Below are 21,433 nucleotides of genomic sequence, written 5' to 3' on the forward strand. Positions count from 1 at the left end.
TGTTTTTTGCAACTACGTGGAGTTTCTAATTTAATTATAGTCTAGCTGCTAGTGAATATCTTCACCAAAAAATAGGTAGGCCTACATACTGAACGAATTTCAGAATATTTTGTTTATACCTGCAAGCCACGAACAAAATAAATGGTGAAAGAACGTGAATAAAATAACAATAAAAAAACTTTTAAAATAAATTTTTATAAAAAAAAATTTCCGCTGTTAGCGGGAAGGCAAGTAAAAAATAAAAGAGCCATGGTAAAATTACAGTATTTTTTAGGAAGTATTTCCAGTATCGCGAAAATGTTTCGTGTAATGATATTCATCACTTACTATGGTTGGTGGAATAATGTCTGACATGCGGGCGTAGCTATCTTAAGACGAACAATGGGCGTAAGTCATCAACAGCGATCTCATTGGTACTATGTGCGTGGAAAAGCCTTTCTCACCCGTTATAACCAGTAAGTAAACAAACTGTGACAAATATAAACACAATTGCTTTCTCATTAATCTCCAATTTGTTAGTCATTTACAACTTTTTTTTACATTCATAAATTAGAATCAGCCTTAAGCTAGAAGTTGAGTTATTAGAAATTATTATTTTTTAATTCAAAATATAATTTATTTATCAATTTTATAAACATGCAGGTAATAAAGTCATTATAGTATGTAGCCCGCACTTCTTAGTCCATTCTTTGGTGATGGATAAATTTCCGGGAATTTTGCGAAGCAAGTATTAATGTTAACCTTTCGACCAATATATTAGTATCTTCCCATGAAGTGTAATCAATCTCATCTTACTTAACTGTTGGTTATTAATATCTTAAAATCTCTAAAGTCTTCTGTCTTATGCCAGTCTCATAGTCATTAAAATCGCCATCGTTCCAGTGATCATCATAATCATGATCAAGATAATTTATTTTAACTCGTATTTTCCATTCTTATGGTCTCAGAGCTTCATCACAGTCTTGAATCTTGTCAGCTTCTATACTGTTCTCAATTTCGCGGAGGCGACTAGAATTTAGTGTAAATGTTATTTAATTTCCCATGAAGATGCTACTTTCTTCGTTAGCTTACAATTCCAACTCATTAGCGAGACCTGAGAAAGTGTTGTTAACATCGGCATTTTCACATTCTTCGAGATCACAATAGTCGTCTAATATTTTGCCTTTATTCCACTTCTTTGGTGACGTAGACTCGTCCTCGTCATCGTTAGTCAGTTGTGAAGATATTGCGATGTTTATTCGAGATATATCTTTGACCACAGGATTTCTGGCACTGGCTGCAGTTAAATGATTTTCGGCAAGAACCCAAAATACACTCGGTCTCTTCATAGCGCTTGGCATTTTTTTCTCAAGGTGAACTCCTTGCTTCGATAACTACACCGCTGACCTTTCGATACCGTAGCAGGAAACGATCTGGAATCCATATTAGCTTCTACGACTTATACCTCATGCATACTGAGAGTTTTAAATTGAAACAAATAATTAAATATTATTTTTAATAATTCATCAGCGAGGATTAATTTTTCATTAAAAATAATACGCGTTCCGAGTATTTACGCTACTTAACAACAGATTTCACCACACGTTGTTCAAATTATATTTACTCTTTTCTATTATTTTAATATTAGATGCCAAGATACTCTCTCACGAACGAACGAGGAGAGCTTCGATACGTCTCAAGGAGTTGCCTTGATGGTTTGCATAATTCTCTTTACATGACTGTATTTTTTTTAGATTTACTAAGGCATATAATCGACTGCAAAATACAACTTTATGTGTGTTTGATTGCCGCATGATTTAAATATTATTAGTGTCATATTTTTTTAACAGGAATTAACAAAAAAAAATTAAACTCTCAATTTATAGCACGACTCATAAAAAATATCCTGTGAAAATTGTTCGCTCAAAAATAACCGTTAAAACGCGGATAAACCCTAAATTCGTGACCGGAAGCACACGAGCACACTAGTTTACATCAATCATGCTCTGTGAATACATTTACACGTATGCATATGCATCTTCACTATAACAATGCGAACGTTTAGCGTATCTGTGTAATAATGTATTGTGTACGCTAAGCGTAAAGGCATGCAGGTGGTGGCAGGTGAGCGGTGCGGGCGGCCCCGACGCGCGGTGCACGCCGGGAGACGCGTGTTGCCATGGCGACACCCCCGCCGTAGCTAGGGGCGCGTGCTGCGTGCTGCGTGTCCCGGGCCCGCTTCCTGGCCGCCTGCAGCCCTGCTCTCCGGGTCTGTGTTTGCCTTGCAACGTAGACCAACACAACAGAGTACGTGCATACGCCGCTGGTTGTCAAACACACAGTAACATAATAATAATAATAAGTAGAAAAAAAGCAAATTGCACGTAACCACAAACAAATACTACTCCTGTGAGTGTGTTCTATAGCCGTGCTCAGGAGGTAGATATAAGGATATAATCCCCCTTCCCCCAAAATCCCCCCAAAAAAAATATCATTTCAACCAATAAAAGGAAATAATTTGAAAGCAAGCAAGCTGGTTCTATTACCCCCTCCCCTTCCACAAATGAAATTCTTCTTACCCTCATAACTATTCGTGAAATCACTGCACCACTGTGGTTTTCCTAAATTCTTAATAATAATATTTTAAACATTTTCTGCATAAACAAATGAAGAGAGTAATTAAACATTTTAAAAAAATTGCATACAGCTTAACTTCAAAATTTTAAAAATAAAAGTCATGTTGACTCGTGGATGAATGATGGACAGATGCCATTGCATTGTCTGCGTCGACAAGTGACGTCAATCCGACCTTTGTCACGAATCATAGATTCCCGGTGAAAGAATCTTCGAAATATCGCGCGTGTTATTGGATTCTACGCCATTCATTTCCAATCATTAACCACTGCGCTTTCAAATTTTTCTATATCGTTTCAAAACTCCTACGGGTTCGTTTTCAAAACCCCCGAATTCGAGGCACTAGGTTACAAGCAGAACAGCACAGTGTTGCGGGATACATAACGCAGCACTCCTAGGCGGTGCCTATATCACGCATACTGGGCTACGAGAAATGTCCGCCACGCGGCCATACAGTAAGTTCAGGCAACTTTCTATTATTCTCCTTGGCGAGGCCCGCCCGCTGAGCAAAACTCACGGCGACTAGCGAACTAATGGCGCTGATAAAGGTTTAGATTAGAACTTTATCAATAGATGGCGTTGCATTGAATTTGACATGTACAGTCCTTTGGTGAGTACGTTACAGCTTGTCCCCTTACTTTTATCTACTGCAAGCGCCCCTCATATTTAGTTTTAAATCTTCCACATATTTTTATAGGTATTTAAAATTCACAATCACAAATTTTCATTACTATCTGTATGTGGTTACGAATAAAATCATATATGCGTACTTAATCTGTACTAAAAATTAAATTAAATGTAAAATTTCACACACAATACTAAAAACTGGAATTATAATAAAATAAAAAATAATATTTACCAAACAATGTTTTTTAAAACTAACTAAAAAGTATAAAATAATTTCTCCTAGCCCCGTAAAGATCTATTACCCAATACAGATTCCTAGCCCCATATAGATTGTCCTGAATATTTGTGATTGTTGTTTATAAACCCCTATGAATTAACTGGTAATTTTTAAAAGGAAAAACGTAGGGCACATGCAACAGACAATTGATGCGCGAATAGTTCACTAAAAATTTTATTGTACTGCATGATATTAACTGCAATAGATAATTGGTGCATGAATAGTTCACTAATATTATATTACACTCAAATGTTTGTGTTTTACCAACGACAACTACTCCTTACTATTATCGATCTCATGCGGGCCAATTTTTTTTATTTTATTTAAAACTTACAAGTTAATACATGGGTGTTAAAAATCAACCATCACAAATTTTCAGGACAATCTGTACGGGTTAGGCATCTGTATGGGGATATAAATCTGTACGGGACTAGGAGAAATTATTGTAATCTTTTTAGTATTTTTTAAAAACAGTTTTAAATTTTTTTATTTAATTATTATTTACACATGTACCTATATAAAATTCTTTCTAAAGTATAGAAGTACAACTGCTATGGTTTGGCAAATATGTAATAGCTATCGGTGTATTGTTACTCTGTGGCATACGAATTTACGTGTATATTCATGTGTACATTTACCTCGACAGTCAGTTAATATCACTGCGTCACTGAGTAGATTTACACTAACAGTGGAAATGTTTATTTTTGTTACTTTCCAAAAATATATATTTGTAGCCGAGTTCTTTTGATTATCTTTTAATTACATTTTATGTAATTACCTTAACTTGCTAAATAAAGTATACACTTCTCGAAATCTGAGTGAACTAGCGGAGTATCCAACCCACACCCTGATGACTAACAGTGTAAGTTTCCTAACATCTGATCATCGTACACGGTAACACTTTCGAAAATCAATGTAAATTAAATGGGGTTTTGTCAGTACTAATTGTAAACTACGTTGTATTTTAGCAGTTTCATAGTCGTTACAAATATTGTACACTTCTGCAAAGAATTAAATGTGCATATTCAACTACAGTGTACGGACAAAAATAGGTAGTATTTCTTCGAAATCTACCTAAAATTATGGATTAATTTAACACTTGAATGTATAATTTCACATATGCAATCAAATGTGTAATTTAACACCTTAGTTGTTGAAATAAAACACGTAAGCTACAGTCGTGTATTTTTACTGAAGCATTTAGCAAAATTTTGTTTCCTAGAAACATCTGTGAACAATCACACCAAATATACAAGTTTTTAAAAATTACACTACCAAAATGTGAAATTACTAAACCTGTCCGTATGTAATTTTACGATTTTTTTTACAGTGTGGTTATTAAGTCAAAGAATGCGAATTCACTGACTCGCTAGCCTGAGATAGCCCTGTCCCGCCACACGACAGCGAGGCTGGCCGGAGGTATAGCGTCTCATCCAGATTGCGTGGTGTTTACGCTCTGCTACTAGCGCTGTCCTTATTTCGGTGTACTCTGTTGCCAGACGTATCCAAAGAACACAAAAGTTGTAGACACAACTTTATAATGTAATAAAAAAAATTGATAAATATAAAAATACCATTATTTTTTAAAAGAAAAATTTGGAACGAGAATTTTCTGAATACTTTTTTTTTATTTCATCAAAAGCATGGTCTGATAAAATTCAATTCTATCTTTAAAAGAAAATGTAGTTGAAAGACACCATCTTGATTTCAAATTTTTTTTTCAATAAAAATTGTTATACCATTTAATAATCAAAATTTTGGCTCTGTTGGACTATAGTGCATAATATTAACGAAATGTCTTGTTATTAATAGTACCCCATGCAAGAAATAGTTTCATCTGTGAAATAATAACTGGTGTTTAGAATTTAGGAATATAAACAACTGTTATCATAATACTGTCAAAAGGAAACTAATTTATGGTCTTGGAAAATTCAACAAACAGTATTGCTGGACAGATTTTAAAACTCGTTACAATGAAAAATTACTAGGGACCGGAAAAATTAGCGGTTTCAATAGCCTTCAGGATAGACTGCACATTCCCCTGTACACTTGGGCAAATAACGCCAGTTCATTGGCTGCTGACTTGTGAGTCGTCTCAGCTAGTTTGTCTGTGATTCGATCCTTCTTTGGTTGAGGGTTTATAATTGGTTAAGATTCGTACAGATGAACAGTAGGCCAATAGCAAAATCATCTAAAAGGTATATGTATTTGGATTCTAGCCTATCGCCGAATGAATCCGCGAATTTTTCCGGTCTCTAGCAATGACACTTGGAGCGCTGAGAGGCCAGGCAGTGAGAGCGCGAGACAATGTGCTGGATGCGGCACCGTGACGGTCAGGGGGAGGGGGGGGGGGGAGAGCGCCGCCGGCAAGTGGGTCAGCGGGCTGCAGCCAGCCACAGCCACAGCCACTGCCACAGCCACAGACACAGACACAGCCACGAGGCGACGCCTCACAGGGCCTCGAGTGCACCACTAACACATGGCGTGGTGTATCCTGCTGCCCCACTTACCAAGTGAATATATATATTTTAAAAATCATTTAACCGATGTTTTCCCGTTTTTCCCAAGTGGAGACATATCACTCCTCTTTTTACATAAAGAAACTTTACAAACGCACGCTCGCATACAAGCTTTTTTTTATTTCAACGAGGGGAAAGGAGAGAACGCCACACGACCCGGAACCACGCCCGTGAAGGCATCGTGGAAGTTACCGCTTCCTGTCGGAACGGCGTGCGCCCTTGACGCCTCACATACCCTGACTCTGGCCAGATCGGGCGGTACAGCAGAGAGTGCTCAGCCACCGGTGAAGCAACACTCCGGCCTCCGCGCTCAGTCATCGACACATCCGGGGATTCCCGCGAAATCGTTCACGAGTGAATGAATACACACAAGAATCCAGACCCGGATAAAACTGTTATAGCGGACCAAGAGTCCCAAGTACCCAATCCAACCTCGTGTTAGACTCTTCTGCCCAGACTATCACTCTTCTCTACACCAGGGCTGCCCAATCACAAGTAAGCCCAGGGCCGTATATGTGAGACAGATTTTGGGTTGAAGGGCCGCACATATAATACACGTTGTTTAATTTTTGGCTGATGACAATTTATATAAATGACAACGATGATAATTAAGGTTTTACTCTCTGGTTGTGTATTAAATAAAATAAATGCGGCAATAATAACATTTTTTTTTAAATATATACAAAAATTTAAAAATAATATGTTCTCCGAAAAAAATTCTTATCTACTAGTAAAATCGCAGGTACACCAACACAGCTAAAGTAGGAAACAAAAATATATTCAATGTGACCAGTAAAGTCGAACAGAATCATTTACCAGAGTAGGAATGTCCACACCTATATCTGTCGTAGCTAGCCGCAAAAGATGCAGCAGAGAAGAATCTGTGAGAGAACTCCTGTAGCTATTATTGATGTACTTCATGGCTGAGAAAACACTTTCGCACAAGTATGTGCTCCCAAACATTGATGTCATATTACGTCCAAAATCACACAAGTGGGGAATAAGTTTGAAGAATGCATCAGCTCCCTTTTCTGTTTTCGTTTGAAGAAATGCATCAGCTTGCAGGTCACACAGCTCAAGTTGTAAGTCTGCTGGTTGTTCTTGTACTGCTACTCCAAGTGGATTGTTAAAAAGCACAATACTGCTCTTAATTTTTTCGAAGTCTTGAAATCTTGTTTTAAACTCGGCCATGATGTTCTGAATATTTACACAGAACTCAGAAAAATCCAGTGCTTCATCATTTTCAATTTTCCCTGTTAGTTTCCTGCAACATGAAAAGTGTGTCAAGTCATTTTTCTCCAAAGCTGTTGAAAAAAAAATTATTCAACTATTGCGAAATCCATTTATGTGGCTTACTAATCTGACACCAAATGATCCTTGCCTTCAAGTTTCAAGTTGATTTCATTCAGATAACCAGTAATATCTGTCGATAACGCCAGTTGCCGAATAAAATCTGAGTTTCAGAGATCATTTTCCAGTTCTTTAGTGTCCGATGAAACAAAATGATGAAGAAATTCAGTAATTTCTTAATAAAAAAAAAAAAAAAAAAAAATACGCTCAAGGCGTATCATGTTAATCACCTTTAGCACTGTTTTCATAACTTCATTTTGTTTCACCGATTTTCCACCTTCCGGGTGAATGATGCAATGAAAAAAAGGGACAATTCACACCACTTTCTCTTAGAAGTCCTACCAAGCCATTCCTTTTTCCTACCATTGCTGGTAGTCTGTCACAATCACTGAACATTTGCCGAAACCACCGATTTTATCAACTGACTTTTTTACTGCTTCATAAATGTCACTCCTTGTTGCTGTTCCGTGAAGAGAACAAAGATCCAACAGTTCTTCTTTTGTAGAAAAATCTTCTCCAGTAACACGAACAAAAATGAGTGTTACTTTGTATTATATCAGACAAAGTTAATGCTACCCGTTCCCCCATTTCTGTAATCCTCCTTTGCACAGTTTGGTGTGAAAGGGGCACTGATTAAAATTTTTCTGCCATATTGGCATCCTTAAATGCCTTCGCCATCTCTACACCACACCTCTTAACAATATTACCACCAGAGAAAGGTTTTTTACCTTAGCAAGCTCAAGGGAAACTGCATATGATGCATGCAAAGCTAAGGATTGTGTCTTCGCTATTTTATCAAGCATAACTGTCTGTTGTTTGAGTTTCTTTTTGAGATCTTGATTCAACACAATTCGAGACTGTCCTTCGTATTTCTTATATTTTTCTTTACGCATCGTAATGTCTTTTCACATTACATTTCTTCGGCACTGACACTATTTGCATGCACACCAAACACTGCAGTTTTCCATTGTTGTTTTGCGGAAAACACTTAATATCTTTTTGTAATAAAAAATATCATGTTACATATAAATGAATAGGATATACAAAAAAATTCTGTTATGCCACACTACAAATATGACTACCAAACTAGAGTGAATAAATGTTCACTGGTTTGTTTGCATGATAACAGCTTATGCATTACTTCTCACCATAAATGTAGCTACAGAAATAATATTATGAAAGCTGCTATCTAGCGGACGGGTCTGAAACTACTTTCAAAAACTAGGTTTTAGTCTCGGTAATCAGAGTTTCTCCCCCCGTGGTCAGGCCTCGACCACTCTGGGCCCCTACATGACTCGCCGACGCGTGCCTGAACTGCTCTCTTATTGGCCGCGCCTTGGATGGAGAGGGGAGGAAGATGACCGAGGGGTGGGGGGAACACGCAACAAGAGGGAAGGGGGTCGGGTAGAAGCAATCCCGCTAGGCGACGAGAATATAACAATATACATATATGTGTTTGTATATATGCATGTACCTATTTACATAACATAATGTTAGTCATCTCTGCAACTTCACAGTAACAGAAATGAGTAGGTATCTGATTAAGTGCGGGGTTCAAACCTCGACAATAACTTTCAAATGCTTAACATAGACATGCCGCAGCATTTATGTAGTAGTTTAGCCTTTAACTGACTTTAGTATTTGTCGCACAATAATTTACATTTTTTCAAATGATTTAACCGACGGCCCGACTGCTGGGGCTCGCTCCAGGAGAGTTCCCTCGGTCCACTCAGTGCATAACCAGTAGGCATACCCTCAGAACAATGCAACATTGTTAAGTCATCTCAAAGAGCAACAATTGCCACGATTATTTTTGGATTCTTGGATTTTTTGACATTACTATAAACCCATACAACATCCTGTATAAAATATACGACATTGTAAAAGAAAAGTGTATAAATTAATACTTTTAATTATGCTTGTAACGTAAAATGCCATCATTTTAATTCAGGTTGAGCTGTCTACTTCATAGAAATAACTCACATATTTAGAACAAAAGCTTATAAAAATATTTTATTAAAATAAAAATAAAATTTAAAATTAAAAAAAAACTGCTGTTTGGTTGTTAAATTTTTTTGAAGTTATATTTCTTTAGGCGCGTTATGGAAAAATGAGAGTGTATTTGTACCAAGCGCACGCAAAGTAACGTGCAAGGGAATTTTCATAGGAAGATGGCGTATCCACGTGTTTGAACAAGGAACTAAAGGTATTCGTGTGCCAAATGAAATATATTTGGTAAACTAAAATAGTCATAGTAAAGAGTTGTTTTTAAAAAACCTAACAATCGTCACAAGCTATAGGAACATGGTTCATAACTCGGTGGTGGAAAATTTTGTTTACACTGCAGATTAATTTTTATTTATCATATTGCTATAATATTATTAAATACTTAGCTCAGTTCATTAATTAAAGTAATATTAAATGAATTACGTTTCGCATAGGTAAAAACTATCCTCTAATATCCTTTATTCTACAACCATCCTTTAATAATAATTCTTATTACATAGAAACCATATAGTCAAACATGTGCGGAAACTATTAAGTATTATTTTTTTAGAAGAACAGTAGCCTATTTTTCAAGGTTTTTTTTTTTCGTTTTTATTGTGTATTTATTGTGAATATTAGTAATAGAAAATGTGTTTATAATCTTATGGCAGTAAATCTATATAAGTTTCAATTAGAAATTTTATCAATTAGTGAATTAGGATAAACATTCACCATATTTACTGATTAAACTTAACTCAATTATTCTACTGAATAAAATAATTAATAATTTTTTGTTACAATAAATCCAGTTCACTGTCTTGAATAAAAAATAAGTATGGTGGCATTTTTTCAAAACTCCGCGACCCTGGAGAAACCCCCTAATGGCCTCCGCATGGGGAGCCCTAGTAAAGAAGCTTATTCCATTTTCAGAGCTAAATTTTAAACTATATAATGAAATCGCCCCGATAAAAGCGATAAAGACATGAAAAAATACTAAACCCCGGCTATGAACATGATTTTCGACAGTGAATTTTATTAAAATTAAACAGTTCATTTTATACATTTTCCTTTGTCGTCCGCCACAGATCACTTTTCCGTTCATTTCACGAAATTACACCCATTAAATGTCGTATGCCGAGAGCTAAGATGTTGCACATCAAATATCGACAGCATGAAATAAAAGTACTTACAAATAATTAATTATATTGTTATATATAATTTTTTAAATATTATACTTTAGTGATTGATGATGAATACTGGTCCATATAATTAAACACATTTATTTATTGTGAATATTAATGATACAAATAGTGCTTATAATTTTTTTAAATGGTATTTATATAAGTGAGATTATGTTCCCGTATGTACAAAGATGTCATCTGCTTGTAAGCTTCCATTGTCGTTGTCAGGGAGTGTCTGTGGAAGGTGTAGTAGTCTCCTGTGGGAGTGTTTGTGAGGTTATTTACGCGTTTGTATAATTTATTTTCATTATAAATTAATACATTATTATTTAATAAAAAATTTTAATAAAAAATATTTAATTAATAAAAAATTTTAAAAAAATAATAAAATAATATATGTATTCGTCATATCTTTGGATTTTCACTATAAATTAAAATTTACACTAATTTATGTTAATGTTGACTACTGAGTATTTATTTAAAGTTTTTTTGATTGAATTTATATTTTACTAACCATCCTTTTATTATTTTATTTATAATTATTATTTGCACGCAATATAAAAGTTAGTTTTTTTTATTACATCAATTCTAACGCGTGTGTTTAAGTTGTGAATATTGTGTTTTTCATGCAGATTCATGTTTCCATTTCAAAAGACAGATTAAAAACTAATTGTTTGTTTGAATCAATAATATATAAAAATAAACCACCAATTCTGAAAAAAGTGCGTTTTGAATTTATTTTTAAATACAATCTGGTTTAGTAACGTCTGAGAATCTCTTCACCTAACAATTGCTTTTCTCACTCCAAATTTCCGTCACATTTAGTTTCCTCGGCGTTGGAAATAGCACTCGGAATCTTCTGAAATAATTTTTTTTGAAGTCTACTTTAGAATCTGCAGCAGTACACGCCCTCACTTATTTGTTAACTTGCATGTATTTTTTTTTTTTCAAGCAGACTCTGGCTTTGTGCTCCTTAGCCACGTCATGATGGCACCTTTCTTCCCCTTCCCCCTACAAAATCAAAACATTTACCATCATAAAAATTCACCAGAGCGCGACCCCCTTTCCACGTGACCCTAGCCGTAAACACACAAACACCCCCCCCCCCCCAAAGAAAGTGCCTCGGCCAATCCCAGAGCGCTTCATGGACCAGCACGCGAGTCAACCTAGGGTTTGTAAATACGCTCCCCGGTTAGGCACGGGGCCACATGAGCCTGTGGTTGTTCCGCGTTCTTGGCATTATTCTTGATTCATTTCCCCGCGAATATGTTCCGATATCTCTCTTGCATTTGTTCCTGTCACAAGTCTTCTCACTAGACACTTACTAAACGTTATTTTCGATCTGTGAAAGGTCGCGTGAGTGATCCCATAAATCCTAGAGACTTGCGTGACTTCTTACCGCTATTAGATAACCTTTGGTAAACATCTGTTGAGACAATTGGACACAAAACAAAACATAAAATGAAAGAGATATATAGAGGTAAAAATACAGGAGAAGTCCTCAAATAATGTGTGTGGGAACCTGCCTTGAAAGCCTTCGATGAGACCGAGTTGCTGAACCAACAACTAGGCGATCGAATCACACTCAGGTCATTAAAGGCTTAAATGATATATTTCGATGACAGTAGTCTATGAACAGTTGACTGGTTGAAAGGAACACAATCATCACGCCTAGTCTGCAGTCCCGGTCTCTGGTGATCGCCGTAGGGCAGTTGCATTTCGCAGGCACACAGGCCGAGGCCGAGTTGTTGGAATTGTTGCTTTGTAGATTTATAATCCGTTGTTATTGGGAGCAGACGACTTCGTCGCATTAGCAAACGTGAAGTAGGAAGCTCAACCATGTGCTGTAGCAACACTGGATTACACATTGGCTTGCTTAAAACGAAACAGGCATATCTAACAGAATTCGGCGTGGGAATGCTCCCAACCAAGCCAACAATGGTTTCGACAATGTGAAAGTTGATTACTACAGATCAGGCCAGGAGACAGACTATTCATACGGAACATGCCAGAGGGAAGCAAAGAAACCCCCGCTGCGAACACACCGAGTTGTTGCTGTCGAGGAATTGAAGCAACTAGAGTTACTGAAGCATGAGCGTTACCTAATATTCTAGCCATACATGGTTTACGGACGACCTATCTGGTTGCAATAACTCCCAAAAGATAAGCTATTGTTCAGCTGTGAATCACGTTATTTTCTCCACTAAAATCACCTGCATTCACAAGAGGTTAAGGGCTCCGCCTACCCGGGCACACACATGGTGCGCAGAGCTTCAAAAAGAACAACGCGATTTCAAAACTATTCATGATATCCGAGTGGGGTCTGCTTACGAAAAGCATTTAAGAGTTCACGGAGGGCCGAAAAGTACTTTTGATTTTGGATTTAGTTTTTTAACTGTATTTTTAGAAGAGTTAACATGGCTAAAGCGCATTTTCGGGGTAATTTTTAGGCGTAAAACAACCGGTACAGATTCTTGAAAGAACTTAAGGGACTTGCATTACACCTTTATCTTCATTTCTCAGCAATATAATGTTAAGGTCACCGCTCAAATCTCACAGTTGTCCTGTGACGACGTGAAGACTGCGCGCCAGTCCAGAGGAGTCACCGCGCTAGAAGCACCAGCGAGCGTCGCGCTTATCATCCCGCCTCAGTAACACACATGCCCCTGACGAGGCGGGCCCTTGGGCTGGTGCCTACACCGGCCTCAATCTCTTCAACGTAATAGTATACAGCCATGTTTAAGGACGAATCTTCAACAAGTTGACGGAAGACTTTTTTTCCCCTTCAAAATCATGGCGTAACATGGCCCTCACAAGCAGGCGAGCTCAGGACCAGACCAGACCCCTGCTGCTCCGAGTGAACAAGGCGGTCCCCGAGAAAACATTGCGGAAAATGCCACAGGATACGAAGCATCGGCTACCACTGTCGTGTCCGGATTAAGTGGAGGCTGTTTCCACGATTCACTGTGACAGACGTGAATCTTCCACAGTGACGGTTTAGTTCAGACATTGGATACTTGTTTCTTCAGGAATTACGGGCGGATTAAATTCATTGTTTAATACAGTTTTTTAGTCATGATTAATTAATGCGGGTGCAGGAACAGTTTAAATTTGAGCAGCCAAAATACCTTAACTTCTATGGAGGAGTTAACGGGTTTTTATTTTAATAACAGATTGAAACCAGATTTTTTTTTTTGTTTCGAATCACAGTAAGACACTCAGCCAACCACAGTAAAGCCGGGCGCAAACGGAATGAGAGACGCACGACGCGACATTTCGTCTGATAGAAGTTGAATTTCGTGTATTTACGTAAAAGCAATGCACACAGAATCAGACGCGACCCGACGCCTCAAATAATGTTGCGATCAGACACGAGGCGACAACATCGAATGTTAGCTCAAACTTCGTCGCGAGCGGACTGTGTGATGGCTGCATTGTTCTGCGCGTGCGCGAGGATAAAATACTTGTCATCAAAGGCATGCCGCAATTTGCATACCCTTACTTTCTATATGGTAATGTGCTTGTAGCTACATTATCAAATGCTGTTTTTCATTGTTACTTTAATTTGAATAATTATTCACTTGTTAAGTATTTTAAATTATTTTTATTATGAAGCTGAATGCCGATCATGTCTAAAGTGGCATGGATAAAAAACACATAAACACTAAAATAGCATCTACGTACACACGGATGGCACAACTGTATCCGCTGCTTGAAACTAACAGTGCTCTATCCCAGCAAAATTGTACCCTACTGTACAAAACCTGTCTGTGTTAAGCCAATTATGACTTACGCAGCCCCAGCATGGGGCAGACTACAAATAGCGCAGAACAGAGCTACCCGGCAACCATCAAGCTAGTCACACACTTTTACAAACAAATATCGCTGCACGAAAACCCATTCATTCGTGCACTCGGGCAGTACGACGCAGCACAAGAGGCCGAATTACCTACTGGTGTCCGCACCCCCTTAAGAGGCCGTGTCACAAATTTGCGCTCCTATCTATATCAATGTTATTTTAAAAGGCAGTTTTTCTCAAAGTCTATAAGAGGTAGGGGCCGGAAATTTTGCCTACTGAAAGTATACAATACATTTAACATAACCGCTTTTTTCAAATTTAGTTATCATATCATATATTATTTCTGTGATGAAAATAATATTATCAATATTTTGATTTGTCCAGATACATTGAAATTTTGCTTATATTTATAATTATTTAGCAAAAACTGAAAACGCCATTGAAATGTATTGCACATTACCTTCCGATCAGTGTCTTCATGATCATGATGGGTTTATAAACCTGGGTGTAATCAAGTCTTTAACAATTACATGACAACATTTATACTTAATAATTTGGAGATATGCCTTTTCTATCCTCAGCCCCTGAGCTTTTACTATCTGGTCTGGCGACGGACCTGACACTCTTCAACCACCCCAGGGGTCTCCGATTGCACATCTTATCAAAAAAAAAAAAAAGCTGTTCGTTCATTTGTTTTTGTGTTCGAGCGAAGGTTTACTTCTCCATAAGTGCCACAGACTTCACACATTTATGCCAAGGGAATATTCCGCTGATGTGACGCTATACGAATGTATTATTCGCGACCATACAAATTTTTTGTTTGTCATCGGGAAAATGACGCCGCAGTTTGATTTTTTGTGGTGATATAAAATAAATTTTCTTGCTAGGGAATGTTCATTTTGAATTGAGCATTTTTAAATGTCAGCGTAGAATATGCTTATCTGCCCATTTTGTTTCTTTCCATAATAATGAGTAAAGTTAACATTGTCATAGACATTTTATTATATTCGTTTGCCGTCCAAGTACAAATGTCACACTATATCGCACGTAATTCTATTTTTTACTAATTTGTTAGTTGTCATTTTATTTAAGTTATAAATAACAGTAATAAAAATTATTACTTAATAGTCCAGAATAGAGATTGAGTTATTATTCATTTAATAGGAGTTTAAAATATGGTACTACATACATATTTATATTATCTTGTTGTCTTCTTTGTAACTTTACTGGAAGAATGGCATTTGGTATGTATGTTAACTCACAATGAAAATACTTCAGAAGTACTCAATTAACAGTGAACAACCTAGGGCCTATACTAATTTCATTATGTTCATGAAATATAATTGATATTACTAATAATGAACTGTATGTGTTTTGCGTAGAGATATCGTACGAACTGTATGTGGTACAGACCAACATTAGCTAAGACTCTGTAAATAAGTAATTTCAGTTAATGTGTAGAGAATATTAAAAGTTAGAAATAATGATATATATATATATATAAAACAATGCAGAGTAATCAGCATAAAAATAGAAGTTGTTTTTACGTAGCGCCTACTGGAATGTATATTTTGTGTTGAATTATGTGGTATGATTAGTATTCTCTTATTGTAAGATGTGTTTTGTTAAAATCTTATAAAACATCACTTACTGTTGAAGGATTTTCATTTTTTTTTGTGATGATCTTACTTAAACAAGTTTTAATTATATTACACATGTATATTTTAAAAGCATTTTAATGTATACTTATAGAATTGTAATAGGCTTTATACGGACTCTCACGATGCATGTGAGCATCTATAATTAATAGAGACCGGAAAAATTCGCGGATTCATTCGGCGATAGGCTAGAAGTCAAATACATATACCTTTTAGATGATTTTGCTATTGGCTTACTGTTCATCTGGACGAATCTCAACCAATTATAAAACACCAACCAAAGAAGGATCGAATCACAGACAAACAAGCTGAGACGACTAACAAGTCAGCAGCAAATGAACTGCCGTTATTTGCCCGAGTGTACAGGGGAATGTGCAGTCTATCCTGAAGGCCGTCGAAACCGCGAATTTTTCCGGTCCCTAATCTACATCAATATTATGGCCGTTTCACAAGATCAAATATTTATTGAATTCAATCTGTTGCATTCATTGTACATGATTTTCGATATGTACATTGAATTCAATACAAATTGAAGATGTTACTCAACTAAGCTTATTCTTATTAACTTATAAGTATTTTGTTTGTTCAGTACATAAAAGTAAAAGATTCGTTATTATTTAAATAATGAGCATCTTTAAGCAATAACGTTTTCAAAATATTTACATAAACATAATGGAATATATTTTTTAAATACTTTATATCTACGATCACATCAACGGCAGTATTATGTAATCAATGAGGTAATGAAATATCCTGAAAGGATATTTTCTTCTCTGTAAAGTAAATTTGTAATGCAGCCCTCTTAATGTTAGTCTTGTGAGTTATTTCGTCTTCTAATATGCTACAGCAATGTATAAAATTAAGTTTTGTTAGTGTTTTAGTCTTGTGTAATGTGATAAATTCAATATTTTTTTTGTATGTTCGTATTCATAAAGGTAGGCTACATATCGTATTAAGATAAATAGTAATATTTGTAAATTTAAATTCTTTGAAACAACGTCGATAAGAGGTTCACCTACCTCTGTTAAACTGTATGATGGTGCATTGTAAAAAATTAGGTAGTCTGACTTAAGTGAGATTGTATTTAGATTGTGTGTGATGCATATGCAATATCTAAGCATATGCATTTATGTTATTATCCTTTTAAAACGTTACATGATGAATTTCGTTGACTTTTTAATGTCAACTAACATTATTTTTCACGGACTATTACATCCAGATAAAGAATAATTACCACATGTTTGAAGATTAATTGTATTCCGATACGTTTAAAGTATTAAAATTTTTAGTTTTAGTTTTAGATACGACTCATACTACATTTGTTAAAGTGAGGTTTCTTGATTCTGAATCCCTGCATCTGCAATTTCCTAGTGAGCCGCCGGTCAGATTGTCATCCTCTCAGATTGTCGAGGAACCAGATACATTTTTCGTCGAGTAAACTCGAGCTGTCAACCTTCCCACTAATCCTGTGATAAGGGTATAGTAGCTTTATCACGCGCTGCGGCTACAGTTCCTTCGGTTGAAAAAGCCACTAAATCTCACTGTTAAAAGAGAGAACTTCTAGAGCAGAATATTGGAAATAAACATTTACTGACACGGCCTCTTAATTACACTAGGTGCACTCACGAAACAAGCGCCTTGCACACACACACAACAACATGGCGCACTACGAAATAACAACCTGCAAACCTAACGAAACACCCGAGAAACTGCTCTCGGCTATTATTTTAGTCTGTACAAACCATAAAACCGCAGCCCCAGCTGCGGAAATTTTCTCATCTACAAGGCAACATCCCTGCTTCGCCAGAATTTCAAGTTTATTTTAACCGGACTAATATCCTACAAAATTTGGCGAAAAGAAAATTGTGCTGCGGCGATTTCCAATCGAAACAGTTTTCCGACCGTCCGCAACACTGCACGACCTCACCCGACTTCCGTCGTCAGCCGCGAGGGAGCAGTGGGGGCAACAATGCCCCGAGGGAACATGGAGAGACGCGTCTGCACTAGACTTTCCCGACCTGAGTAAACATACTTAAGAATCTAAATAAATAAAAATTATAATTCTTCTATAATAACCTGTGAGGACGACAGCCACAGTGCGTGCCCACACAACGCAGCACTGCCCCTCACTTCTCGTCGCCACCCGAGTGTTTCAGTGTCATTGCAATTAATAATATCCCTTTAAGTGTCTAAATTAACGGCTTTCGCCCCACCCCCAATTGCCAGAGGACCCCAGCTGACACGCAACGAATGCTTGGGAATCCTTCTTTTCACAGACGAGAGAGACAAACGTCAGATCGTGCATCTTCGGTTTTTTTTTGTTCATTGTAAATAAATATGGCGGTGTTGATAAAAGGATACTAATGGTCAATTAGGTTAGGTTAGCTACATTATAAATACTTTAAAACATTGTGGACGGTTGATTTGGTTAGGATAGCTACATAAAAGATACGGAAAAAAGCATGAAATTCGGGTTTTGGCTCTTTCGTCTGTGAAAAGAAGGCTTCCCAATGCCAGACCCGATGCCAAATACACCAACCCACAACTACTGGCCTCGCACACTCGGAGCAGACAGATCGAACAGGATGCCCACACACATCCTTTCGTGTTACATTTACGTGTGTCTTAACGTCGGTTACGTCCAGGACTCATCTACTTCACTTCAGACGCACCAGTCGCCCCACAGGCCACCGAGCCTCTACGTACGGTCTGACGATGAACATCATCGCAAGAGCTCTACCCTCTGAACCTCCCAGCACACTCAAATGTCACACGATGCGCTGACTTTGCTGCATTGCTGCAGTCGGGCTAAAGGTTTCCTTTCGAGTAATTTGTTCACTGCAACCAACCAAGTCTTGCTATACCCCAACAGGCAACCCCAACAGGGACGTCATTGGCAGCCCCTGGTGTCTGATTATCAGCGCTCGGACGCACGCGCATTCCTAATGGAGGGAGGGGAACAGCTACCGACGATTATTTTACCGTACTACCTTCCACCTGGCGTGGATTAACAAACTCCATTAAAATCATTCCCAATTTGGTTAATAGGGCCCACAAACACTTCAGCTGTGTGGGACTGCCTTCTCCGAATAGCTATTAAAAAAAACCATGACGTCAGAGGTTTACGTGGACCATTCGAAGGTACACGATTTGGAACATCCCTATTGTAGAGGGGCCTAAGTCGTTCGGCGGCTAAATTACGGATGTACGGCACATCCCACAAACCGCTTCATTAGTGCACAATATAAAATGTAAGTATTTAATTATTCGGCAAATGCAAACTGATTGTCTGCAGTATCAGAAAATACCTTAAGTGTAACTAGATAAGTATCGGAACATTTCAATATGATAAAAAAGTGCTGTCCACATCTCGATGAACGCAATTACCGCAGGTTGGTCATCTGAGTGCGCAGCCATTCTGCATGTCAGGTAAGAACACGTAAATATTCACACTTCTCCCTAGAAACGAAATATTTAATTTCCAATTCGTGTTTGCGACAACATAGCACTTCAGAATTTAAGAAAAACCCTCGATGAAATCTCAAATTGATCAATGACCCTGAAAAACACCTAAATAAAATTGTATACTAATTTAATATTATGAAAATACGATACCTACCTGGAAGGAAAACAAATCTTTTCCATACCCAATTGAGAAACTATTATAAATACATAAGGGTAGTTTTTAATTAAAAATGAATATAAAATTATATAGTTACTACACTCAATCTTAACAATAAAAATAACGTTTGCGTCCTACAGAGATATTACGCCACGTCTATTACAGCAGAACACCTACACAAATAGGAGAAATCACTTGTACTAAACATTAATACTTAGAATTTACGGTACAGGGTACACAGTATTTGTAATATATACATTATAAATTTAAGTTGAAATAATATTGTTTGTAAACGTGGAGACTGAATTCGCTATACAGGATAATCCACTTACCTGGTGGCAGTGGAGACAGCGGGATAGGAGTCACATTCCCAGCCAGGTGTTGGGTCACAAGCACCACACATATCGTCCGTATAAGCATCGCGGGGCAATAAAAACGCGCGATCTCACACCATCATCCCCTGACAGATCCACACTCGGTATTATCATTTGCATTAGCTTCCCGTGTCAACATTTACCAGTGAAAACGCCATCCTCACTTCCTATGCGGATCGCTCTAGCACCTCTACTGACGTGACGACATCCGATTTTCAACGCGCAAGCCGCCTCATCTCTTGTGTCAGTAGCTAACGGGAATAAGAAAATAACTCCAGCTCCAGTGACTACCAGATGCTGCCATCTACAGTCACGAAACAGAACCCACACGACGCACCAACGATCGATGGGCGAACTGAGGTTTAATCGATGGTAATATATCGATAGACATACGCTGTATAATGGTAGAGAAAATTATGGTAGGAGTAACATCGCTTTTTCTAAAAGAGTAAAAGACATATGTCCAAAATATCATTCACTTTCAACAGGAGATATATTCATTCGATTTAAAAGTATTTATAACTTTAAGTTAAACATTCTACTGACTTTAAATATTTTGAAAGCTATTAACTATTCCTTATGATGACCTGGATCACGCATCATACTGTCATTAATGTAATTCCTGGTATAGGTACTGTCACGCTCTTAAACTTTCGCTTAAGTACCTGTCACACTGTCAAATTTTCGCTTCCAACACGTTCCAATATGTTGTGTCAAATAAAATTAGAAGGTTATTTCGTCAAAGAAAACTTCAATAGCGCAGCCATGTTTGTTGACAAGTTGGGTGGATCCAGTTTGCGTCAAATATTTTGCATAAAATATGGGATCTAAAATAAGTTGGAAGCGATCGGCCAAACAAAATTTTGCCTAGCGAAAACTTTCCTTTTCTACGATTCTTTAAAATGGCGATGAGCAATTTTGCCAATTGAAGAGGTTAACAAAGTTAAATACCTAACTAAAATAATGTTCATATATAAATGTCGGATGCGAAAACATTATATGTGTAAAAATGAAATTATGTGTTTAAAACTTTAAAAAATGTCTGAAAATTTATTTCATTATGTAACGAATATGGTTGTGATTTAAATTTATTCTGTTCTAACTTATATTAGCTTAAAATTGAAAAATTTGAGACAAAAAATAAACTTTGATTGTGTGAGATGATATTAAACATTATGTGAAGTTATATGGCCGAATTTATTTGATGGAAAAATTAAAAACCATTTTCCTTACAATATTATCTTTAAACTCTATTGTCAAATATATTTGGAGACAGATGTTTGACTGTGTGACATGGCCCTTGAGACATGAAATACAAAATTAAAAGCAAAAAATGTTACTAAAACCAACTTTAAGAGTTTATTTGACGCCATCGTCGGTGCTCCCTCTGGGAGCACAGGCCGTTATGTGTCCTCAACACCTGATCA

The 21,433-nt window shown here is 37.0% G+C and overlaps 1 protein-coding gene across 1 annotated transcript in view; it reads right to left on the bottom strand.

Annotated features, from left to right (window-relative positions):
• Positions 1-20,289, bottom strand: part of LOC134528432 (disintegrin and metalloproteinase domain-containing protein 10) — an 89,471-nt gene extending 69,182 nt beyond the window's left edge. The window contains exon 1 of the mRNA XM_063362040.1: positions 19,965-20,289. Coding sequence (XP_063218110.1) covers positions 19,965-20,052 — 88 coding nt within the window. The 5' untranslated portion in view covers positions 20,053-20,289. The remainder of the gene's footprint in view (positions 1-19,964) is intronic.
• Positions 20,290-21,433: the final 1,144 nt, after the last annotated feature.

Source organism: Bacillus rossius, chromosome 1 (genome assembly GCF_032445375.1).
Source record: "Bacillus rossius redtenbacheri isolate Brsri chromosome 1, Brsri_v3, whole genome shotgun sequence".
Taxonomy (NCBI): domain Eukaryota; kingdom Metazoa; phylum Arthropoda; class Insecta; order Phasmatodea; family Bacillidae; genus Bacillus; species Bacillus rossius.